At 41.6% G+C, this 26,940-nt stretch overlaps 2 protein-coding genes across 7 annotated transcripts in view; one reads left to right on the top strand and one right to left on the bottom strand.

The window, feature by feature from the left end:
• The window catches only part of LOC132399469 (myosin phosphatase Rho-interacting protein-like), a 324,199-nt gene that overhangs the window by 48,035 nt on the left and 249,224 nt on the right, over positions 1 to 26,940 (bottom strand). For all 6 annotated transcript variants that reach the window (XM_059979858.1, XM_059979857.1, XM_059979859.1 and 3 more), the window contains one exon: positions 15,478 to 15,594. In XM_059979858.1, coding sequence (XP_059835841.1) covers positions 15,478 to 15,594 — 117 coding nt within the window. The remainder of the gene's footprint in view (positions 1 to 15,477; positions 15,595 to 26,940) is intronic.
• pld6 (phospholipase D family, member 6) overlaps positions 1 to 26,940 on the top strand; it is a 194,752-nt gene that overhangs the window by 112,584 nt on the left and 55,228 nt on the right. The gene's annotated exons all lie outside the window — the stretch shown is intronic.

The raw sequence follows: 26,940 nt of genomic DNA, 5'->3' as shown, positions 1-26,940 counted from the left end.
GGGACAGGCTGTTTTCTGGCAAAGGTGTACTTGGTGAGTAGGAGGCCTTCAAAAGTTAAATTTTGAGAGTACAAAGCTTTCATGTGCCTGTCAAAATAAAAGTTAAAGATAACACGTGTAGGGAAACTTGGTTTTCAAGCGATATTCAGGCCCTGGTTAAAAAAAATGAGGTGCATTGCAAATAGGAACAAATTAAGTACTTATGGAGTATAAGAAATACAAGAGAACACTTAAGGTTGCCCTAGCAGAATCCTAAGGGATTCTACAAATACGTTAAAGAGTAAAAGGATTGCAATGGACAAAATTGGCTCTCTGGAAGATCAGAATGGCAGCCCATGTGTGGGGCCAAAAGAGATGGGAAGACCTTAAATGCATTTTTGCATCTGAATTTACTCAGGAGATGGACACAGAGACTATTGAGGCATGGCAAAGCAGCATCAATTTATGGACTCTATACAGATTACAGAGGAGTAAGTGTTTGCAATCTTGAGGCAAATTAGGGTGGTTAAGTCCCCAGGGCCAGACAAGGTGTTCCTTTGGACTCTGCAGAAAGCACATGCAGAAATTGTTAGGGCCCTAGCAGAGATAAACCATACTTAGTGATAGGTGAGGTGCCAGAGAATTGGAGGATAGACAATGCTGTTCTGTTGTTTAAGAAAGGCTATAAAAATAAACCAGGAAATTATAGGCTGATGAGCCTGATATGTGTAGTGGGAAAATTATTGGAAGGTATTCTAAGGGACCAGATATACGGACTGATTAAGGATAGTCAGCACGGCTTTGTTAAGTCATGTCTAACCAATCTTATAGAGTTTTTTGAGGAGTAGAGTTTTTTTGATGTTATCTACATAGACTTTAAGAAGAACATCCAGTCTTTAAGAAAGGAGGAAGGCAGCAAAAAGGAAATGATAGATCAGTTAGCCTGACCTCAGTGGTTGGGAAGATGCTGGAATCAATTGTTAAGGATGAGGTTATAGAGTACTTGGTTACACAGGACAAGATAGGACAAAGTCAGCATTGTTTCCTTAAAGGAAATTCTTGCTTGATGAACCTGTTGGAATTCTTCGAGATTATAAGAAGGATAGGTAAAGGAAATGCAGTGGATGTTGCATATTTGGACTTTCAGAAGGCTTTTGACAAGGGTCTCTGACACTGAGCCTGGTTCTGTGGTGCAGAAGGGAAAGAGGAAGATGAGAAATGCAGTATTCATAGGGGATTCCATAGTGAGGGGAAAAGACAGGAGGTTCTGTCAGCCTGATAGAGATACCTGCATGGTGTGTTGCCTCCCAGGTGCCAGGGTACGGGATGTCTCAGATCAGGTGCAGAGTATTCTGAAGGGAGAGGGTGAACAGCCAGAAGTCTTGGCACACGTTGGTACCAATGACACAGGTAGAAAAAGGGAAGAGAGAATTCAGGGAGTGAAGTGGGAAGCTGAAAGGCAGGACCACTAGGGTAGTAATCTCAGGACTGCTGCCTATGCCACGTGCTAGCAAATACAAGAACAGCATGATCAGGCATATTAATATGTGGCTGAAAGACTGTTGTAGGGGGCAGGGCTTCAGATTCCTGGATCACTGGGGCCTCTTCTGGGGGAACTACATCCTGTACAAAAAGGACGGGTTACACCTGAAGCCAAAGGGGTACAAGATCCTAGTGGGCACCTTTAATAGAGCTGTTAGGGAGGGTTTAAACTAATTTGGCAGGGTTTGATAGGGCTGAGGATGGGGAAAACAGAAATAAATCAAAGAAAGTGTGTAACAGAAAGAACAAGCAGGAGATGAGGCTTAATCAAAGCCAGTGGCATGAGTTACAGGACAATAGAGGTGTGGTGCAGTTAAAACAGAAAGCAACAAATACTGGACTGAGAGTGTTATATTTGAATGCACACAGCACAAATAAAATGGACGATCTTGAAATTCAGCTACAGATTGGTAAGTATGACATTGTGGCCATCTCTGAAACTTGGCTAAAGGATGGCTGCCATTGGGAGCTGAATGTCCAAGGATATACGGTGTATCGGAAAGATAGGTTAGTAGCTGAAACATGGGAAGACATCCGTGTTAATGCAAAGAAAGTTTCAGTTTGTAATAGAACTAAAGCGGATGCAGTGTGTAGTGTAAATGTCCTTGAATGCGGGAAGAGAGTCCTCGATGATCTTTTCAGATGACCTCACTATCCGCTGCAGGGTCTTGAGATCTGAGATGGTGCAATTTCCGAACCAGGCAGTGATGCAGCTGCTCAGGATGCTCTCAATACAACCTCTGTAGAATGTGATGAGGATTGGGGGTGGGAGATGGACTTTCCTCAGCTTTCTCAGAAAGTAGAGACGCTGCTGGGCTTTCTTTGCTATGGAGCTGGTGTTGAGGGACCAGTCATATTATTAATGCACATCAGAGAAAACTTTTTAACATCCTGACTTTTTGTGCGAGGAAGAACATTTTACTTTGTTGGATATCCAATAAGGCCCTTGGACTTTTTGGTTGGCATAAATTAATCATGGAATACATTCCTTTGGATTTTTTGACATGTATGGTACACTCAAAAACAAATAGTTTTCATAAAACTTGGCAACCTTTTCTGCAGTATGTAGATATAAACCTGTCTGCTATACTAATAAGGGCTTTTGTATAGGATGTTGTGGTGATGTCTATATTTTGATGGAAGTGTTCTGATATCTGAGAGGGGAAGAAATGTAAATGTATCTGGAAATTGAAAGTTTTGTTACGCTGAGCAAAAAAATTAAAAAATGATGACATAGAATTGGAAGCTGTAGAGTCTCTATGGGTTGAGTTAAGAAATGACAAGGGTAAAAGGACCCTAACGGCAGTTGTATACAGGCCTCCAAACAGCAACCGGGATGTGGATTACAAATTACAGCAGGAGATAGAAAAGGCTTGTCAGAAGGGCAAAGTAATCATAATCATTGGGGATTTTTAACAGGAAAATGGATTGGGAAAACCAGGTTAGTACTGGACCTCAAGAGAGAGAAATTGTAGAATGTCTAAGGGATGGCTTTTTAGAACAGCTTGGGATCACTAGGGGATCACCCCTGCTGGATTGGGTGTTGTGCAATGATCCAGAGGTGATAAGAGAGCTTAAGGTTAAGGAACCCTCAGGGAACAGTGATCACAATTTGATCGAATTCACATTGAAATTTGAGATGGTAAAAATAAAATCCAATGTTTCAGTATTTCAATGGAATAAAGAAAATTACAATGGCATGAGAGAGGAACTGCCCGAAGTTGACTGGAAAGGGACATTTGCAGGAAGGTCTGCAGAGCAGCAATGGATGGAGTTTCTGCGAAAAATGAGGGAAGCGCAAGATAAATATATTCCAAATAAGAAGACATTTTCAAAGGGAAGAAAGGCACTTCCATGGCTGACAAGTGAAGTCAGAGCAAAAGTAAAAGCAAAGGAGAGGGCATTCAAGGGTATAGAGGATTAGGGAGCTTTTAAAAACTTACAGAAGGAAACTAAGAAGGTCCTTGGGAAGGAAAAGATTAATTATGAGAGGAAGCTAGCGACTGATATGAAAGAAGATACTAAAAGCTTTTTTAAGTATACAAAGGGTAAAGGAGAATCAAGGGTAGATATAGGTCTAATAGAAAATGATGCTGGAGATATTGTAATGAGAGATGCAGAGATGGCAGAGTAACTGAATGCGTATTTTGCATCAGTCTTCACAGTGGAAGACATCTGCAGTAGACCGGAAATTCAAGAGTGTCAGGGAAGTGAAGTTTGTGCAGAGAAAATTACAACTGAGAAGGTCCTCAGGAAGCTTAATGGCCTGAGGGTGGATAAATTTCCTGGACCTGAAGGAATGCACCCTCGGGTTCTGAAGGAAGTAACTGGAGAGATTGCGGAGGCATTAACGATGATCTTTTAAGAATTGACAGATTCTGGCATTGTACCAGATGGCTGGAAAATTGTAAATGTTACTCCTCTAGTTAAGAAGGGTGGGAGGCAGCAGAAAGGAATCTATAGACCTGTTAACCTGACATCAGTGGCTGGGAAGTTGTTGGAATCGATTGTTAGCGATGAGATTACAGAGTACCTGGAGGCACATGACAAGATAGGCCAAAGCCAGTATGGTTTCCTGAAATTAAAATTCTGCCTGACTAACCTACTGCAATTATTTGAGGAAATTACAAGCAAGGTAGACAAAGGAGGTGCAGTAGACGTGCTGTAATTGGATTTGCAGAAGGCTTTTGATGAGGTGCCACATGTGAGGATGCTTAGCAAGATATGAGCTCATGGAATTACAAGGAAGTTACTAGCATGGGTGGAGCATTGGCTGGTAAGCAGAAAACAGAGAGTGGGAAAAATGGGATCCTATTCTGGCTGGCTGTCAGTTACTAGTGGAGTTCCACAGGGGTCGGTGTTGGGTCCACTGCTTTTTACAATGTATATCAATGATTTGGATTACCGTATTAATGGATTTGTGGCTAAATTTGCCAATTATACAAAGATAGGTGGAGGACTGGGTAGTGTTGAGGAAATAGACAGACTTAGATAGTTTAGGGGACTGGGCAAAGAAGTGACAAATTAAATACTATGTTGCGAAGTGTATAGTCATGCACTTCAGTGGAAGAAATAAATGGGCAGACTATTATTTAGATGGGAAGAGAATTCAAAATGGAGAGATGCAAAGGGACTTGGGGAGTCCTTGTGCAAGATACCCTAAAGGTTAACTTCCAGGTTGAGTCAGTTGTGAAGAAGATGAATGCAATGTTGGCATTCATTTCTAGAGGTATAGAATATAAGAGCAGGGATGTGATGTTGAGGTTCTATGAGGCGGGGAAGTTTGCAAAGGCTATTGGGGAGAGTTTAAACTAGGATTGCTGGGGGGTTGAAACCAAATTGAAGAGACGGAGGAAGAGGTGGTTGGCTCACAAATGGAGAAAGCTTGGAGACAGTGTGACAGGGAGGATAGGCAGGTAATTGAGAAGGGATGTGCTGCGACCGATGGTTTGAGATGTGTCTATTTTAATGCAAGGAAAATCATGAACAAAGTGGATGAGATTAGAGCATGGATCAGTACTTGGAGATATGATGTTGTGCCCATTACAAAGACTTGGATGGCTCAGGGACAGGAATCGCTACTTCAAGTGCCAGGTTTTAGGTGTTTCAGAAAGGACAGGGAGGGAGGCAAAAGAGATGGGGGCGTGGCACTATTGATCAGAGATAATGTCACAGCCGTAGAAAAAGAGGAAGGCATGGAGGGATTGTTTATGAAGTCTCTGTGGGTGGAAGTTAGGAACAGGAAGGGGTCAATAACTCTTCTGGGTGATTTTTATAGACCACCCAATAGTAACAGGGACATCGAAGAGCAGATAGGGAGACAGATTCTGGAAAGGTGTAATAATAACAGGGTTGTGGTGGTGGGAGATTTTAATTTCCCAAATATCAATTGGCATGTCCCTAGAGCGAGGGGTTTAGATGGGGTGGAATTTGTTAGGTGCATTCAAGTCAGTTTCTTGACAATATGTAGATAAGCCTACAAGAGGAGAGGCTGAACTTGATCTGGAATTGGGAAATAAACCTGGTCAGGTGTCAGGTCTCTCAGTGGGAGAGCATTTTGGAGATAGTGATCACAATTCTAGCTCCTTTGCCATAGCATTGGACAGGGATAGGAACAGACAAGTTAGGAAAGTGTTTAATTGGAGTAAGGGGAAATATGAGGCTATCAGGCAGGGATCTTGGAAGCATAAATTGGAAACAGATGTTCTCAGGGAAATGCATGAAAGAAATGTGGCAAATGTTCAGGGGATATTCGCGTGGAGTTCTGCATAGGTGTGTTCCAATGAGACAGGAACCGTGGTGAACAAAGGCTGTTGTAAATCTAGTCAAGAAGAACAGAAGAGCTTACGAAAGGTTCAAACAACTAGGTGACGATAGTGAGCTAGAAGATTATAAGGCGAACAGGAAGGGGCTAAAGAAAGATATTAGGAGAGCCAGAAGGGGCCATGAGAAGACCTTAGTGGACCAGGATTAAGGAAAACCCCAAGGCATTCTACAAGTATGTGAAGAGCAAGAGGATAAGACATGAGAGAGTAGGACCAATCAAGTCTGACAGTGGAAAAGTGTGTATGGAACCGGAGGAGATAGCAGAGGTATTTAATGGGTACTTTGCTTCTGTATTCACTTGGGAAAAGGATCTTGGTGATTGTAGGGATGACTTACAGTGGACTGAAAAGCTTGAGCATGTAAATATTAAGAAAGAGAACATGATGTACCCCAGGCTACTGTGGGAGGTGAGGGAGATTGCCGAGTCTCTGGCAATGATCTTTGCATCATCAGTGGGGACAGGAGAGGTTCCGGAGGATTGGAGGGTTGCGGATGTTTTTCCTTTATTCAAGAATGGGAATAGAAATAGCCCAGGAAATTATAGATCAATGAGTCTTACTCCAGTAGTTGGTAAGTTGATGGAGAAGATCCTGAGAGGCAGGAATTATGAACATTTGGAGAGGCATAATATGATTAGGAATAGGCAGCATGGCTTTGTCAAAGGCAGGTCATGCCTTACGAGCCTGACTAAACTTTTTGAGGATGATATGAAACACATTGATGATGGTAGAGCAGTAGATATAGTGTATATGGATTTCAGCAAGGCATTTGCATGGTTCCGTGCAAGGCATATTCAGAAAGAAAGGAGGCATGGAATCCAAAGAGACATTGCTTCGTGGATCCAGAAATGCTTGCCCACAGAAGGCAAAGAGTGGTTGTAGACGGGTCATATTCTACATGGAGGTCGGTCATCAGTGGTGTGTCTCAGGGATCTGTTCTGGGACCCCTACTCTTAGTGATTTTTAAAAATGTACTGCATTTTATAAATGTTAATCAAAATGGCTTCTTTGTTTGTTAAAAGTAAAACTGCTTCTTTGTTATGCTAACTGGTGAGGGAGTGTTTTCTTGCAGAGCATTCTCGAAGCTTGTTTAGATTAAAGTTGTTGATAAGAAGAATTGACCTGGATGAAGAAGTGGAGGGATGGGTTAGTAAATTTGCTGATAACACAAACGTTGGAGGTGTTGTGGATAGTGTGGAGAGCTGTCAGATATTACAGCGGGACATTGGTAAGATGCAAAAATGGGCTGAGAAGTGTCAGATGGAGTTCAACCCAGAAAAGTGTGAGGTGGTTCATATTGGTAGGTTAAATATGATGACAGAATGTAGTATTAATGGTAAGACTCTTGGCAGTATGGAGGATCAGAGGGATCTTGGGGTCCGAGTCCATAGGACACTCAAGGCTACTGAGCAGGTTGACTCGGTGGTTAAGAAAGCATAGGGTGCATTGGTCTTCATCAATTGTGGGACTGAGTTTAGGAGCCAAGAAGTAATGTTGCAGCTATATAGTACCGTGGTCAGACCCCACTTGGAGTACTGTGCTCATTTCTGGTCGCCTCACTATAGGAAGGACATGAAAACCATAGAAAGGGTGCAGAGGAGATTTACAAGGATGTTGCCTGGATTGGGGAGCATGTATTTGAGAATAGGCTGAGTGAACTCGACCTTTTTCCCTTGGAGCGACGGAGGATGAGAGGTAACCTGATAGAGGTGTGTAAGATGATGAGAGGCATTGATCGTGTGGATAGTCAGAGGATTTGTCCCAGGGCTGAAATGGCTAACATGAGAGAGCACAGTTTTAAGGTGCTTGGAAGTAGGTACAGAGAAGATATCAGGGGTAAGTTTTTTTACTCAGAGAGTGGTGAGTGCATGGAATGGGCTGCCAGCGACGGCAGTGTAGGCGGATATGATAGGGTCTTTTAAGAGTCTCCTGGACAGGTATATGGAGCTCAGAAAAATAGAGGGCTATGGGTAACCCTTGGTAATTTCTCAGGTAAGGACATGTTCAGCACAGCTTTGTGGGCCAAAGGGCCTGTATTGTGCTGTAGGCTTTCTTTGTTTCTAAGGCACTTGTGAGACCACACTTGGGAGTATTGTGTGAATTTTTGGGCTCCTTATTTTAGAATGGATATACTGACATTGGAGAGGGTTCAGAGAAGGTTCACGAGAATGATTCCAGGAATGAAAGGGTTACCGTATGAGGAATGCCTGGCAACTCTTGGGCTGTATTCCTTGGAGTTCAGGAGAATGAGGGAGGATCTGATAGGGACATTTTGAATGTTAAAAGCCCTGAACAGATTAGATATGGCAAAGTTATTTCCCATGGTAGGGGGAGTTTGGGCAAGAGGGCTGGACATCAGGATTGAAGGACACCCATTTAGAACAGAGATGTGAAGAAATTTCTTTAGTCAGAGGGTAGTAAATCTGTGGAATTTGTTGGCTGTGGAGGACAAGCCATTGGGTGTATTTAAGGGAGAGATAGATAGTTTTTTGATTAGGAAGGACATCAAAGGGTATGGGGAGAAGGCAGGGGAGTGGGGATGATTGGAAGAATTGGATTAGCCAATGACTGAATGGCGGAGGAGACTCAATGGGCCAAATGGCCTACTTCTGCTTCTATATTATATGGTCTTATGGAATGTTGATAGGCCCTAACAGAGTAGATGTGGAAAAGATGTTTCCCATGGCAGGGGAATCTAGGACAAGAGGGCACCTCCTCAGAATGGAGGGGTGTCCATTTAAAACAGATGCAGAGAAATTTCTTTAGCCAGAGTGTGGTGAATTTGTGGAATTTGTTACCACAGGCAGCTGTGGAGGCCAGGTTGTTTGGTGTATTTAAGGCAGAGCTTGATAGGTTCAATTGGACTGGCATCAAGGGTTACAAGGAGAAGGCCGGTTAGTGGGGCTGAGGAGGGGGTGGGGGAAGGGATCAGTCATGATTGATTGCTGGAGCAGACTCAATGGGCGAAATGGCCTTATTCTGCTCCTATGTCTTATGGACTTCAGCAAGGCATTTGAAAAGGTCCCACATGGGAGGTTCAGTCACTTGGTACCCAAGATGAGGTAGTAAATTATATTAGACATTGGCTTTGTCAGAGTGTGGTAGTAGATGTTTGTCTGACTGGAAGCCTATGACTAGTGCAATGCTGCAGGGCTCAGTGCTGGGTCACATTTTGATTGTCATCTATATCAACGATATGGATGACAATGTGGTTAAATAGATCAGCAAATTTGCAGGTGACAGCATGAGTTGGGGGGGGGGGGGGGGGGTTGTGCAGTGTACAGTGAGGAAGCCTAGCATGGCTTGCAGTGGGATCTGTACCAGTTGGAAATTTGGCAGATGTAATTTAATACAGACAAGTGTGAGGCATTGCATATTAGTTGCACCCACCAGAATAGGTCTTACACAGTGAATGGTAGGCCACTAAACTAATGGTAGTGCACCTGAACTGGAAAGGGACCAATATCCTGGCGGGCAGGTTTGCTAGAGCTGTTGGGGAGGGTTTAAACTAGTTTGGCATGGGTGTGGGAATCAGAATGTGAGTGCAGAGATTAGGGTAGAAGGACAAGGGCATGATGCTATGTGTTCTGAGTTGGTGAGAAAGGACAGGCAGGAGACAAAACATAAATGTAGCCAGTTAGAGGGGTTGAAATGTGTCTATTTCAATGCTAGGAGTATTAGGAATAAAGGGGATGAACTTAGAGCATGGATTAGTACGTGGAACTACGATTTTGTGGCCGTTACTGAAACTTGGCTGGAGGAAGGGCAGGATTAGCTGATACAAGTACTGGGGTTTAGGTGTTTTAAAAGGAATAGGATGGGTGGTAGAAAAGAGGGGGGAGTAGCATTACTGGTCAGGGATAATATCACGACTATAGAAAGGGAAGACGCTGCAGAGGGAGTGTCCACTGATTCGGTTTGGGTAGAAGTCAGAAATAGGAAAGGATCAATCACTGTGCTGGGAGTGTCAAGAGGCCCCCAAATAGCCCTCAAGACACCGAGGAGCCGATAAGCAGGCAGATTTTAGAATGGCTCAGGAAATACAGGGTTGTAGTTATGGGTGATTTCAACTTCCCTCATATTGACTGGCACCTCCTGACTGCAAGGGGGCTTTCTTGAGTCCTGTTTCTCCACACTGCTATGAATCCTATCATTAACTTGTTTTTAAGTTCAACCTTGTAAAGCATATCACTTCATACTTTATCAGATTGAACTTCATCTGCCACTTCTCAGCCTAGCTTTGCATCCAATCAAAAGCATTGTTGATCCTGTAAGGTTAGTTCATTGAGATCCATTTTTCTGGCTTTGTCCAACTACAAAATCCAGTTGCTTGTTGATTGGAACAGTGAGAGTGAGAATAGCCACAATTTTTTTTAAACATTTCTGGAGAAAATTCACATCAATACAAATCCACAGACTAGTGAAAGTATGAAATATAGAGAATGTAGAAACAATAGGAATCAAACAGTATCACAGCTGCAGAAGTCAGAAACAGGGAGGGAGTAATCAACTGTACTGGGAGTATTCTATAGACATCACAATAGCAACAGAAACACTGAAGAACAGATTGGGAAACAGGTTTTCAAAATTTGCAAAAATAACAAGGTTGTTGTCTTGGGTGACTTCAACTTTCCTAATATTGATAGGCATCTCCTTAGTGAAAAATGTTTGGATGGGGCAGAATTTGTTAGGAGCGCTCAGGAAAGATTCCTGACACAATATATAGACAGGCCAACTAGAGGAGAGACCTTAAGACCTAGGAGCATAATTTTGTCCATTTGGCCCATCAAGTCTGTTCCATTATTATTCCTCTCAACTCCATTCTCCTGCTTCTTTCTGTAATCTTTGATGCCCTGATTAATCAAGAACCTATCAACCTTCATCTTAAATATACTCAATGACTTGGCCTGCACAGCTGTCTGTGGCACAGATTCAGCATGCTCTGGCTGAAGAAATTTTTTTTCACCTCGGTTCTAAATGGACATCCTTCAATTCTAAAGTTGTGCCCTTTGGTTCTAGACTCCTCCACAATTGGAAACAATAGAAACATACTCTCCACCTCCACTCTATCCAGACCTTTCAACATTCAATAGGTTTCAATGAGATATCCCACTCATTCTTCTAAACTCCACTCAGAGCCATCAAATGATCCTCGTATGTTAACCCTTTCATTCTTGTGATTATTCTCATAAACCTCCTCTGGATCCTCTCCAATGTTAGCACATCTTTTATTAGATATTCAGCCCAGAACTACTCACAATATTCCATATGCAGCCCTAGCATTATATCCTTACTTTTGTATTCTAGTTCTCTCAAAATGAATGCTAACATTGCATTTTCCTTCCTTACCACCTAGTCAGTCTGCAAATTAACCTTTAGGAAATCCTGCACGAGGACTCCCAAGTCCCTCTGCACCTCTGATTTTGAACTTTCTTCCCATTTACAAAATAGTCCGCGCCTTCATTCCTTCTGTGAAAATGTATGACTGGGCCACATTAGATTTAGTGCTAGGCAATGAACCAGGTCAGGTGTCAGGTCTCTGAATAGGAGAGCATTTCAGAGACAGTGACTACAATTCTCTGATCTTTACTATAGCCTTGGAGATGGATGGGGCAGAGAGAATGGGGAAGTATTTATTGGAAAAAGGGAAATTATAATGCTATTAAGCAGGAACTGGGAAGCATAAATTGGCAACAGATATACTCTGGGAAGTGCACAACAGAAATGTGAAGGATGTTTGTGGAGTACTTGCTCGGGATTATGGATTATCCCATTGAATCAGGAAAGGATGGTAGGGTGAAGGAACCATGGTTGATAAGATGTGAGGAACAATTAGTCAAGAAGAAAGAAGATTATTTAAGGTTTTGAAACCAAGGATTGGACAGGGCTCTAGAGAGTACAAGGTAGCCAGGAAGGAGCTGAAGAATGAACTTACTAGAGCTAAAAAAAAAAGGGGCATGAGAATCCTTGGCAAGTAGAATTAAGGAAAAGCAAAAGGCATTCCACTCGTACGTGAAGAACAGGATAATGACCAGACAGAGGGTAGGATCGATCAGTAATAGTAGAAGAAACATGCCCCGAGTCAGAGGAGGTTCTTGATGAATACTTTGCTTCATGGGAGAAAGGGACCTTGACAATCGTGAGGACAGTGTAAAACAGGCTAATATGCTTGAACACATTGATGGTAAGAAAGAGAATGTGCTGAAGCTTTTGGGAAAAAACATTAGGATAGATAAGTCCCCAGGATATAACCCAGGTTAGTACAAAAAGTGAGGGAAGAGATTGCTGCATCTTTGGCGATGATCTTTGTGTCCTCATCGGGCATAGGAGTGGTACCAGATGATCTAAGGGTGGTAAGTGTTATTATTCCTTTGTTCCAGAAATGAAGTAGGGATAAGCCTGGCAATTATAGATCTTACTTCAGTGGAGAGACAGGATTTACAAGTACCGTATATTCCAGAGTATAAGCCGAACCCCCATTTTCAGGGTTAAAAAAGTGACTTTTTCATGTTACCTTTGTATAAGCCAACCCCTTTGTAGAAGTTTTTGATTTAATCAGAAAAGATCATAAGATCTCACATGCCGGTACTCAGCTTTGCCGGACCCGGACCCTGGAAATTCTGTGAACCAGTACCTGATAAGAAAACAGGCCTACACATTGTAGAGCATTATAGGTGAATTCTTAATAAATAAATCAGGAGAGAAATTTTGGATTAGGTTTCCAATGTAAAATAATCCTCTGAAATGTAACCCCCGTGAAACCATTTAGTGCCCATAGTAAACTCGTTAAAACATAACATGGGGTGGCGGGATCAGTACGTGTACTCAGTATTGAATTTGCGACAACCACGTACAAAAGTCTGAAACAAATTCGATATGATGCTGGCTTCAAGCTGAAGGTTGTTGATTTTGCTAAAGGAATGTATAATTCTGCAGCTGCTAAGAAGTTTAGGGTAAACGAGAGAGAGTGAGAGAGTGGAGAAAGGCAGAGAACACACTGAGGGAAATGCCAAAGATGAAATGTGCAAACCGCAAGAAAACATGCCAGTGGCCAGAACTGGAAGAAAAAGTTTTAGAGTGGGTGAATCACCAGCCATCGTCTGGATACATTGTTACCAGAGAAATGATTTGAGTTCAAGCATTGAAATGGGCCAAAAAACAGTGTGTCAGCGAAAATTTCAAAGCTACGCGAAGTTGGCGCACCCGATTTATGAATAGAGGTGATCTTGTGTTGAGACAAAAAACAAAGATTGCTCAGAAAATTCCCGTGGGGTGTTGTTTACGTTCAAGAACGCTGCTGGATGGACGAAGCAGGTTGCTTGAAGTGGGTTCAAGAGGTATGGTGTCGATGTCCCAAAGGTGTTAGGAAGGAAAAGTCGCTACTTGTCTGGGACACGTTCAAAGCGCACTTGTCAGGTGAGACAAAAGCAGCACTGAAAGCTGAAAATACGGACATTGCAGTCATCCTCAGTGGTTTGACGTCCATGCTCCAGAGGTGAGCTTAAAGACACCAAAGAATTCATGTGTTGACAGTGGAAACCAATTTGACTCAAAAACAGCCAATAAATACGACCTGTCTTCAGTGTATTCGTTTTTCCAAAGTTGGCACCCTCTGTATAAGCCCACCACCTAATTTTAGGACAAAAATTTAGGGCCAAATTCTCGGCTTATACACTGGAATTTACGGTATTTGGATAAGTATACTCTGATTAGGGATAGTTAGCATGGATCTGAGAGGGGCAGGCATGCCTCATGAGCTTGACTGAATTTTTTGAGGATGTGACAAAGCACATAGATTAAGGTAGAGCATTGGATGTATTGTACATGGATTTTATTAAGTCATTTATAAGGTTCCCTATTGTAGGCTCATTCAGAAAGTCAGGAGTTCAAAGTTAATTTATTATCAAAGTACATATATGTCACCATATACAACCTTGAGATTTGTTTTTTTGTATGCATACTCAGTAAATCCAAGAATCATATTAGAATCAATGAAAGACTTCACCCAACAGGACAAACAATTAATGTGCAAAAGACAACAAACTGTGCATACACAAAATTTACAAAATAAATAATAATAACAATAAATAAATGATGAATATCAAGAATATGAGATAGAGTCTGAGATGAAGATTCCTTGAAAGTGAGTCCATAGGTTTTGGGAACAGTTCAGTGAAACATAGCTGTGTGAATACAGAAATAGCTTGCCCATAGAAGTTAGAAGTTGGTAGTAAATGAAGTGGTATTCCACAAGGATCCGTTCTGGGACTCCTGCTCTTTGTGATTTTTATAAATGATTTGGAGGAAGAGGTGGAAGGGTGGGTTAGTAAGCTTGCAGATGACATGAATGTGTTGTGAATGGTGTAGAAGATTGTTGTAAGTTACAATGGGACACTGACAGGATGTAGAGCTGGGCTGAGTAATGGCAGATGAAGTTCAACCCAGAAGACTGAAATCTCATGTGAAGGCAGATTATAAGAGTTAATGGCATAATTCTCAGCAGAGTGCAGGAACAGAGGGATCTTGGGAGCTACGTCCATAGATCCTTTAAAGTTGATAGGGTTGTTATATGGTGTATTGGTTTTCATTAGTTGGGGATTTGAGTTCAAGAGCCGTGAGGTGGTGTTGCAAATCTATTAAGCCCTGCTTAGATCAAACTTGGAATATTGTATTCAGTTCTGGTCACCTAAGAAGGATTTGAAAGCTTTCGAGAGGGGTGTAGTGGAGATTTACCACAATGTTGCCTGGATTGGAGGCATATCTTATGAAGATAGGTTGAGTGAACTAGGGCTTTCATCCTTGGAGCGAAGGAGGATGACAGGTGACCCGGTAGAGGTGCACACAATGGTAAGGGTCAAAGGTAGGATGAGTAGCCAAAAAACTTTTCCCAGGGTGGAAATGGCTCATATAAGTGAGTATAATTTTAAGGTGATTGGAGGAAAGTATAGGGGAGGATATCAGAGGTAAGTTCTTTACACAGATATTGATGAGTGCATGGTTGGTGGTAGAGCCAGATACATTAGGGATATTTAATAAATTCTTAGGTAGACACAAGGATGATAGAAAACATGGAGAATTATGTGAGAAGGAAATGCTAGATTGATCTTAGATTAGGCTAAAAGGTTGGCACAGCAACAAGGGCTGAATTCTGTTCTTGCTGTAACATTCTATGTTCAAGTAGAGCTATGCAGAACTTAACTGCAAAGTCATCCACTGGAAAAGAGTAGGAGAAAAGCAAATAAAAAGATCAGTATAGATTATCTTTCAGTTGTGCTGTTCTGATAACAAAGGCCTGAGAAGCTACTGTCGATTGTCATCTGAAAAGATTTTTTGCTTTGCTGTCATATAGTTGCATACTAAATAGAGTTAAGAGCTAAAAACATGTAGCAAGTAAGGCACAAACTAATATATCATATTATATAATGCACAATGCCACAATGATTTAACACATGCATGTATATTTACTAATTAGAAATAAATTTTAAAAACCATTATTAAAAACTTCAAAGTTCCACAACTGATTATTTTAAATACAGGAACATAAGTAGGAGCAGAAGATGTTTTAATATTGAATGAACACATTTACAGTCCTGATGGATAGCACAGTATAAAGGCTGTAATTGGTATTTACCTGGAGAACATAACCATCCCTTGCACTATGCTCTCTTTCTCGTGCAGCCTTCAACTGCCTCTGTAGTTCTTTATTTTCTTCATGCAACCTGGAGACTTCCTGATGTAACTTCTCCAACTACAGAGATAAGAAACAGTTTCAGCTTTCTACAGTTGGGAAAAAATACTGGGAACCAAAATATAACGTTTTACTGAGTGGATACAGAGCAATATTAAAGTTCTTAATAGAGATGCTAGAAGAACTTCATATTGTTATGAAGGATGAACAACTCTGATGGGCAGAAGGGTGTAGGGTTGCCCATGTCCCCTCCCCTGGGAGAATTACAAACCATTACTGTTGCCAGGCTGCTAATGAGAGAGAAAGAGATGGAACAAAACATACTGGGACTGGAACATTTGCTTCAGACACACCAGTAGACGCACCAAGAGACACATCAAGAGGTGTACCAGGAGACACACTAGTGAGCACTGCTTAAGTGTTGGAACCCACGAGAAGGTGTGGGGGCATCGGAGACCGAACGAAGGATCGGTCAATTTTAACTTACAGTGTTTATAGTGAGGCCGGTGGGGGCTTGTGTGTGTGTCCACCCTTGCCTGGGTGACGAGTCCACCATAGAAGAACGGTCTAGCTAAAGGACAGAGGGGTCATACCTGAATGGCCACAACAACACATCGACGGATCAAGAATGTAAAGGAAGGTTTGCATGACTGTAGCTGTCACTGTTCGCTCTCTCTCTCTCTCCAACAGTTGCAACAAAAGAACCAACAACTACCTCAGCCTGTATGTACTGAACTGAACTTTATATTCACATACGACAATTCATTATCCCCTAGACAATGATAGAGCTTGTTTATTATTGATTATTATTATACCCACACTTTTAGGTTTAGTATTGCTAACGTGTATTATCTGTATATTTGCATTGTTGATATTGATTTGTATATTTTACTAATAAACACTGTTTTGAAAATAGTACCAGACTCCAACGGATACTTCTATCTTTGCTGGTAAGACACCCAGTTATGGGGTACGTAACAATATAATTGACGATGACTGAAATTTATGAGAAAATTAAAGAAAACCAAAGTTGTAGCTTCTGAAAGTTAGGTGAAATCTTGCAGAGGAAATCGGATCTATTCTCATTGCAGCATAGGAGGCTGAGGGCTAACCCTCCGGAGGTAGACACAGTCATTTTTCCAAGTATAAAATTAGAAAAGATATATGTAGGGGGAGAAGGGAAATATTTAAAAGAGATCTAAGGGAGTAGTTTTTCCACAGAGGTGGAAGATCTATGGTACAACTTGCCAGAAGATGGAGTGGCAAGTATTGTCAACACATTTTAAAAACATTTGGACAGGTAATAAATAGGAATGGAATAGAGAATATGGGCCAAATACTGGCAAATTGAAGCATCATGGTCAATATAGGCAATTCTGTACTATACAACATTGATCAGGATGAGGTAGCTGACCAGTGCATCTTCAAGACCGAGCAGCTCTAGTTTTGCAAGACTAACCATTGTGGCAAATAGATTTAAGTATTTGGTACAAGCAAGATCTGGTTTTGATGCAAGAGGCAAAAAGAGTGACACAAACCTTTGAATTCCTATTAAGAATTAATGCTGGCTTTAAGTTTGAGTCCTTCAGTGTCCATTTATTGCAGCATAGTGTTTTATGTAAAACTGGGTCAGGTGACAGTTCTCTTGGTGGATGAGTATATCTGAGAAAGTGCCCACAACTCCCTGGCCTTTATCAAAGCCTTGGAGAGGATAGGAGCAGAAGGTTATCAGAAAGTATTTAATGGGGTGGGGTAGGGGGGTTGTTATGATACTATTAGGCAGGAACTTGGGAGCATAAATTGGGAATGATGTACTGAAGGAAATGTATAACAGAAATGTACAGTTTGTGTAGGAGCACTTGCATGGAGTTGTGGATAAGGTTGTCCCATTTAGGCAGGAAAAAGATGGTAGAAGGAAGGAACCACAATTGACAAGAGATGTGGTGCTTCTAGTCAAGAGGAAGAATGAAGCTTACTTAAGAGTTAGGAAGCAAACATCAGACAGGGCTCCAGAGAGTTACAAGAGAACCAGGAAGGAGCTGAAGAATGGATTTACAAGAGCTCAGAGGCATAAGAAGTCCTTGGTGAGTAGGATTAAGGAAGATCCCAAAGCACTATACACGTATGCAAAGAACAGCAGGATTATCAGAGTGAGAGTAAGACTGATCAGGGATAGCAGAAGAAATATGTCTGGAATGGGAGGAGGTCCTTAATGAAAATTTTGCTTCAATATTCTCCAGTGAGAGGGACCATGACAATTAGGAGGACAGCTAATATACTAGAACATGTGGATGTTAAGAAAGAGAATATAGTGAAGCTATTGAAAATATTAGGATAAAAGACCCCAGGGCCAGACAGGATATATCCTGGGTTATTACCCAGGAAGTGAGGGAAAAGATTGCTGTGCCTTTAGCAATGATCTTTGCTAAAGTGATCCTCACTGGGTACAGGAGTCGTACCAGATGATTTGGGGGTGGTAAATGTCCCTTCTTTGTTCAAGAAAGTGAGTAAGGATAACCCAGGGAATCTTACTTCAGTGGTGAGCAAGTTATTGAAGAAGATTCTAGAAACAGGATTTACAAACATTTGGAGAAACATAACCTGATTAGGGATAGTCAGCATAGCTTTGTGAGAGGGGGTTAAGCTTCACGAGCCCAACTGAGGATGTGAAAAAGCACATTGATGAAGGTAAAGCAGTGTATGTGGTGTACATGGATTTTAGTAAGGCATCTGATAACCGTGATAAGGTAGGCTCATTCAGAAAGCCAGGGGGTGTGGGATCCAGGGAAATTTGGCTGTGTGGGTTCAGAATAGGCTTGATCACGGAAAGGATGATTGTAAATACAGTGTATTCTGCATGGAATTAGGTAACCAGTGGTGTTCCACAGGGATCTGTTCTGGGCCCCTGCTCTTCCGAGATTTTTATAAATGAGCAAGTGGAAAGGTGAAATCTTTAAAAATTAAGCGAAATAAAGGTTGGCTGAGTTGTGAATAGTTGTGATTATCGTAGGTTACAACATTGACAGAATGCAGAGCCGTGTTGAGAAGTGACAGTTGGAGTTCAACCTAGAAAAGTGTGATGTGATTCACTTTGGAAAGTTGAATTTGAAGGCAAAATATAAGGTTAACTAGGACTCTTAGCAGTGTGGAGGAACAGTGTGATCTTGAGGTCCATGTCCATAGATCTCTCAAAGATGCCTCAAAAGTTGATAGGGTTGTTAAGAAGGCATATGGTGTTTTGGCCTTCATTAGTTGGGTGACTGAGTTCAAGAACCATGGGGTAATGCAGTAACTCTATCAAAACCTGTTTAGATCACACTTAGAATACTAATGAGTCCTGATGAAGGGTCTCAGCCCAAAAAGATGACTATTTACTCTTTTCCATAGATGCTGCTTGGCTTGTTGAGTTCCACCAGCATTTTTTGTGTGTTGCCTTGGAATACTGAGTTCTGCTCTGGTTGGTCATTGTCAGAATGATGTGGAAGCTTTCAAGAGGGTGCAGAAGAGATTTACCAGGATCCTCTCTGGATTAGACAGTATGCTTTCTAAGGATAGGTTGAGTAAGCTAGGTATTTTCTTTCTGGAGTGAAAGAGGATGAGAGGTGACTATAAGGTATACAAAATGATAAGGGACATAGATCAAATGGATAGTTAGAAAAATGGTGAGTTATGTAGGAGGGAAGGGTTAGATTGACCTTACTGTAGTTTATAAGGTTGGCACAACAATATACAGCAGGTGCAGGAGTAGGCCATTCGGTCCTTCTAGCCAGCACCACCATTCACTGTGATCATGGCTGTTCATACACAATCAGTACCCCGTTCCTGCCCTCTCCCCATATCCCTTGACCCCACTATCTATAAAAGCTCTATCTAACTCTCTCTTGAATTCATCCAGAGACTTGGCCTCCACTGCCTTCTGGGGCACAGCATTCCACATATCCACCACTCTCTGGGTGAAAAAGTTTTTCCGCATCTCTGTTCTAAATGGCCTACCCTTTATTCTTAAACTGTGGCCTCTAGTTCTGGACTCACCCATCAGCGGGAGCATACTTCCTGCCTCCAGCGTGTCCAATCCCTTAATAATCTTATATGTTTCAATCAGATCCCCTCTCATCCTTCTAAATTCCAGTGTATACAAGCCCAGTTGCTCCAATCTTTCAACATATGACAGTCCTGCCATTCTGGGAATTAACCTTGTGAACCTACTCTGCACTCCCTCAATAGCAAGAATGTCCTTCCTCAAATTTGGAGACCAAAACTGCACACAATACTCCAGGTGGGGTCTCACCAGGGCCCTGTACAGCTGCAGAAGGACCTCTACTCCTATACTCAATTCCTCTTGTTATAAAGGCCAGCATGCCATTAGCTTTCTTCACTGCATGTTTGCTTTCATTGACTGATGTACAAGAACACCTACATCTCGTTGTACTTCCCCTTTTCCTAACTTGACTCCATTTAGATAGTAATCTGCCTTCCTGTTCTTGCCACCAAAGTGGATAACCTCACATTTATCCACATTAAACTGCATCTGCCATACATTTGCCCACTTACCCAACCTGTCCAAGTCACCCTGCAGTCTCATAACATCCTCCTGACATTTCACACTGCCACCCAGCTTTGTGTCATCAGCAAATTTGCTTATGTTACTTTTAATCCCTTCATCTAAATCATTAATGTATATTGTAAACAGCTGCAGTCCCAGCACCAAACCTTGTAGTACCCCACTGGTCACAGCCTGCCATTCCGAAAGGGACCCGTTAATCGCTACTCTTTGTTTCCTGTCAGCCAGCCAATTTTCAATCCATGTCAGTACTCTGCCCCCAATACTATGTGCCCTAATTTTGCCCACTAATCTCCTATGTGGGACTTTATCAAAAGCTTTCTGGAAGTCCAGGTACACAACATCCACTGGCTCTCCCTTGTCCATTTTTATTGTGGTCTATAGTGTTCTCTGATGTTCTGTTTTCTGTGTAAAAACTATGCTGGTCATTTCAGAATGTATTAACAAATTTTAAACGTCAAAATGTGGGACACGTATTACCTTAACAAGTGAGCTTTAAAAATAAGGGATTCACTACAGTGCTTAAAAGATCATGTTGGAAACCAAAATCCTTGATCTTTCCAGCAGTAACTAATTTAGTTCATGATCACTTCTACCATTCTGTGAATCATGTCTGATGTATAACTAACTCCATATCTATCTGAATTCAACAGAATAAAGCATGAATCGCGGTTTTTAAATTAATATTTGTGAACAACAACGTCAATTTTAGAAGAAAATTCTAAACTTGGAACATTCCCAACTTCAAACTCGCAAAGACTAACAGTCAATTTTAGATTTGCCCTAAATCTAATCTCTGCCCAAGAATTCACAAATAGCTGGCTTCTTTAAGGGAAATTCTTGCCTGACAAATATGTTGGAATTCTTTGAAGAAATAACAACAGGACAGACAAAGGGAGAATCAGTGGATGTTGTGTACTTGGATTTTCAGAAGGCCTTTGACAAGGTGCCACATGTGAGGCTGCTTAGCAAGTTCACAGTAAAGTTACTAGCAAGGAGAGAACAATGGCTGATTGGCAGGAGACGAAGAATAAGAATAAATGGAGCCTTTTCTGGTCAGCTGCCAGTGACTAGTGGTGTTCCATAGGAGTTTGTGTTGGGATTGCTTCTTTTTATATATATGCAAATGATTTGGTTGACAGAATTGATTCCTTTGTGGTCAAGTTTGTGGGCAATACAAAACCATAAAATAAAGATACAAGAGCAGAATTAGGTCATTTGGCCCATCAAGTCTGCCCTGCATTTCATCATGGCTACCCAATTTTCCTATCAGCCCAAATCTCCTGCCTTCCCCCCTCATCTCTTCATACCTAACCAATCAAGAATCTATCAACCTCTGCCTTAAATATGCATATATTTTAGAAAGTTTAGAATTTTCTTCTAAAATTGCCCGTTGTTTTTCAATCAAATATTAATTTAAAATCCAAGATTCATGCTTTATTCTGTTGAATTTAGATAAAGTTAATTACATATCAGTCATGATTCACAGAATGGTAGGAGTGATCATGAACTAAATCAGGTGCTGCTAGTCTGGAAAGATCAAGAATTTTGGTTTCCAACATGATCTTTAAGCATTGTAGTGAATCCCTTATTTTTAAAGCTCACTTGTTAAGGTAATACATTTTCCCCCATTTGACATCTAAAATATGTTAATACATACTGCAATGGCCAGCATAGTTTTTATACAGAAAATAGAACATCAGAGACTATAAGCCACAATATTGTGCCAACATTATAACCTTGGTCTCTACAGCTGCCTGTGGCAAAGAATTCACCAGTCTCTGGCTAAAGAAATTCCCCCTCATCTCTGTTCTAAAAGGACATTTCTCTATTCTGAAACTGTGTCCTTTGGTCTTAAGACTCTCCCACATAGGAAACATCTTCTCCAAATCCACTCTGAAAGGCCTTTCACCTTTTGATAGGTTTCAATGAGGTCATCCCTCATTTTTTATGAATTCCAGCAAATACAGGCCCAGAGCCATCAAACATTCTTCATATGACAAGCCATTCAATTCTGGAACCACTTTCGCAAACCTCCTTTGAACCTTCTCCAGTTTCCTTTCTTTCCCTTCTTGAAGCGTGGAGTGCAATTTTCCAGTCTTCTGGAACCATTCCAGGTTCAATTGATTCTTGAAGGATCATTACTAATGCCTCCACAATCTCTTCAGCCATCTCATTCAGAACTCTGGGGTGTGCACCATTTGGTCCAGTTGACTTATCTACCTTCAAGACCTTTCAGTTTCCCAACAACCTTCTCTAAAGTTATGGTAACATCACACATTCATTACCCCTGACACCTGGAACTTCCACTATAATGCTAGTGTCTTCCATAGTGAAGACTGACGCCAGTTATTCGGTTCGTTCACCATTTCCTTGTCCCCCATGTCTACCTCTCCAGCATTGTTTTCTAGCGGTTCAATATCCATTCTCGTCTCACTTTTACACTTTATGTACCTGAAGGAACATTTGGGATCTTCTTTAATATTATTGGCTAGCTTAGCGTAAAGTATTCAATTTTTACCCTAATTACTTTTTTAGTTGCCTTCTGTTGGTTTTTAAAAGCTTCTCAATCCTCTAACTTCCCACTAATTTTGCTGTATTATGTGTCCTCTCTTTGGCTTTGACTTCCCTTGTTATTCAGTTTTGACTTTCCTTTAGAATACTTCTTCCTCTTTGAGATGTATAGATCCTGTACCTTCCAAATTGCTTCCAGAAATTACAGCCATTGCTGCTCTGCCGTTATCCCTAACAGTGTTTTTTCCCCAATGAATTCTAGTCAACTCCTCTCTCATGCTTATATAATTCCCTTTACTCTACTGTAAAACTGATTCATCTGACTTTAGCTACTCCTTCTCAAATTTCAGGGTGAATTCAATCATGTTATGATCACTTTCCCCTCAGGGCTCTTTTACCTTAAGCTCTCTAATCAATTCTGGTTCATTGCACAACACCTAATCCAGAATAGCTCATGCTCTAGTGGGCTCAACGATGAGCTGCTCTAAAATACCATCTCATAGGCACACTAGAAATTCCCCCTCCTGGTATCCAGCACCAACCTGATTTTCCCAATATATCTACCTATTGAAGTCCCCCATGACTACTGTAACATTGCCCTTTTAGCAGGCACTTTCTATCTCCTGTTGTTATTTGTAGGCCACATCTTTGGGGGTCTGTATAGGACTCCCATCAGGGTCTTTATATCCTTGCAGTTCCTTAGCCCTATTCACAATGATTCAACATCTTCCAACCCTACGTCACCTCTTTCTAATGATATAATTTCATATTTTATGAACAGAGAAATGCCACCCCCTCTGCCTTCCTGCCTGTCTTTTCGATATAATGTGTACTCTTGGACATTAAGCTCCCACCTATAATCTTTCAGCATTGATTCACTGAAGCGTACAAGGTCTTATCTGACAATCTGCAACAGTCCTTCAAGTTCATCTACCTTATTCCTTATATTGCATTCAAATACATTGCAACTTGTCCTGTTGACTGCAATGTTGCCCTAACAACAGCCTCTCCTCACTACACATTGCTTCTGTTTGTAAACCAGCTACCTCACCTTCCGCACTATTCATTCCGCCTTTCTTACAATACTACTTGCTTTGAACTATACACAGCTCAGGACATTAGTCGCACCATGCTCAACCTTTTGATTCCTAACTATGTCTGAGGTCTGACCAACATCTGCCACCACAGCCTCTCCACTAACTGTTCCGGCACTCTGGTTCCCACTGAAACTCTAGATTGAACCTCACCGTGTAGCATTAACAAACCTTCCCACTAGGGTATCAGTCCCCCTCCAGTTCAGTTGCAAGCCATCCATTCTGTACATGTCTCACTTTCCCTGAAAGAGAGCCCAGTGATCCAAAGATCTTATGCCCTCCCTCCTAAACCAACTCCTGAGCTACATATTAAACTGTATAATCTTCCTTGTTCTGGCCTCACTAGCACGTGGCATATGTAGCAATCCTGAGATCACAGCCCTGGAGGTCCTTTAACTTAGCACCTAACTCCCTATGCAGAACCTCATCACTCGTCCTAACTATGTCATTACTACATACATGGATTATGACTTCTGGCTGTTCACCCTCCCACTTAAGAATTCTGAGGATTCAATCTCAGATATCTCAGACCCTGACACCTGGAAGGCAACATACCAAGAAATCTCGTTCTCGGTCACAGAACCTCCTATGTGTTCCCCTAACTAATGAATCCCCCATCACTGCAGTGTGCCTCTTCTCCCTTCTCTTCTGAGACACAGAGGCAAACTCAGTGCCAGAGACGTGACCACTGTGACTTTCCTCTGTTAGGTCATCCTCCCCAATAGTATCCAAAGTGATGTTGAGGAACATATCCACAGGGGTACTCTACTCTGGCTCCTAAACCACTGTCCTCTTCCTGACTGTCACCCAGTTTCCTGTGCCCTGTATCTTGGGTGTAACTACCTCTCTGTATGTTCATTCTACCACCTCCTCAGCCTCCTGAATAATTCAGAGTTCATCCAGCTCCAACTCTTTAAAACAGTTTGTTAGAAGCTGCAACTGGATGCATTTCTCGCAATAGTAGATGTCAGGAACACTTGAGTTCTCCGTACTTTCCCACATCCCGCAAGAGAAGCATTGTACTATCCTGCCTGTCATCCCTGTAATGAAGATAGGTGGAGGGGCAGGTAGTAGAGGAAGTAGAGAGGCTACAGAAGGACTTAGACAGATTAGGAGAATGGGCAAAGAAGTGGCAAATGGAACAGATGTCGGGAAGTGTACGGTCATGCACTTTGGTGGAAGAAATAAAAGCGCAGACTATTTTTTAAAGAAAGAGAAAATTTAAAAATCTGAAGTGCAAAAGGACTTGGGAGACCTTGAGCAGGATTCCCTAAAATTTGCAGGTTGAGTTGGTGGTGAGGAAGGCAAATGCAAAGTTAGTATTCATTTCAAGAAGACCAGAATCTAAAAGCAAGGATGTAATGTTGAGGCTGTATAAGGCACTGGTAAGGCCTCACAGAGTATTGAGAGCAGGTTTGGGCCCCTTATCTTAAGAAAGGATGTGCTGACATTGGAGACAGTTCAAAGGTTCACAGAAATGATTCCAGGATTGAAAGGCTTCTCATATGAGGAGCATTAGATGGTTCTGGGCCTGTATTCACTGGAACTCAGAAGAATAAGGAGGTGATCTCATTGAAATCTATCGAATATTGAAAGACCTCAGCAGGGTGAATACAGAAAGGATTTTTTTCCCTATGGTGGGGGAGTCTAAGACTAGAAGACACAGCCTCAGAATAGAGGGATGTCTATTTAGAACAAAGATAAGGAGGTATTTCTTTAGCCAGAGAATGGTGAATCTGTCGAATTCATTGCCACTGGTGGCTCTAGAGGCCAAGTCATTGGCCTTATTTAAAGCAGAGGTTGATAGATTCTTGATTAGTCAGGGCATGAAGGATATGGGGAGGAGATTGGGGCTGGGAGGGAAACGGACAGCCAAAATGAAATGACAGAGCAGATTTGATGGGCCAAATGGCCTGATTCTTCTCCTATATCATATGGTCATCTGGTTCTCCTTAAAACCTTGTAAACTTCAGTCAAAGCATCTTATGGTCTACAGTCTTGTAATACAAATTTAAGATTTATAACTTTGGTTAGACAGCATTTGAAGTACAGTTGATTCTAGTTAATTGGGTCATTGGTTAATTGGTTAAAGAAAAAAAACTAATCAAGAAAACAGCTAGGAATGCCTTTGTTTATTTGGGACATTATGCAACTTAGTTGTGAAAGGAGACTATTGCCCAACAGTTTCTAACTTGCTTCAGTCATGCGTCATGGCACTTATGTGACCATTAGACACTACGCCATGCGTAAAGCAAATAGTTGTTAAATCGTGTCAATTGCATGTGTTTGTGTTCAAAAAACAGTGATTCTTGTCACTGTTCGTTGGTGAGAAATAAGCAGTAAGACAATTCAGAATGGTTTTCCTTGCTGTTGTTTCAAGCCTTCAACAGCCGGGAGTGAAAATGAAATGTTTTCACTATTCTAGAAATCGTGGACGCATTGGTAATCATTTTTCAATGTTCTATAGATTCAGGATCAGTTCCTGAGGATTGGAGGGTAGCTAATGTTATCCCACTTTTTAAGAAAGGAGGGAGAGAGAAAACAGTGAATTATAGACCAGTTAGCCTGACATCAGCGGTGGGGAAGATGCTGGAGTCAATTATAAGATGAAATAGCGGCACATTTGGATAGCAGTAACAGGATCAGTCCGAGTCAGCATGGATTTACGAAGGGGAAATCATGCTTGACTAATCTTATGGAATTTTTTGAGGATGTAACTATGAAAATGGACAAGGGAGAGCCAGTGGATGAAGTGTACCTGGACTTCCAGAAAGCCTTTGATAAAGTCCCACATAGGAGATTAGTGGGCAAAATTAGAGCACATGGCATTGGGAGTAGGGTACTAACATGGATAGAAAATTGGTTGGCAGACAGGAAACAAAGAGTAGGGATTAACGGGTCTTTTTCAGAATGGCAGGCAGTGACTAGTGGGGTACCGCAAGGCTTGGTGCTGGGACCGCAGCTATTTACAATATACACTAATGATTTAGATGAAGGGATTAAAAGTAACATTAGCAAATTTGCAGATGACACTAAGCTAGGTGGCAGTGTGAAATATGAGGAGGGTATTAGGAGAATGCAGGGTGCCTTGGACAGGTTGGGTGAGTCGGCAGATGCAGTTTAATGTGGATAAATATGAGGTTATCCACTTTGATGGCAAGAACAGGAAGGCAGATTACTATCTGAATGGTGTCAAGTTAGGAAAAGGGGAAGTACAATGAGATATAGATGTTCTTG

Source organism: Hypanus sabinus, chromosome 9 (genome assembly GCF_030144855.1).
Source record: "Hypanus sabinus isolate sHypSab1 chromosome 9, sHypSab1.hap1, whole genome shotgun sequence".
Classification (NCBI taxonomy): Eukaryota; Metazoa; Chordata; class Chondrichthyes; order Myliobatiformes; family Dasyatidae; genus Hypanus; species Hypanus sabinus.
This window is presented reverse-complemented; position numbering and strand designations above follow the sequence as displayed.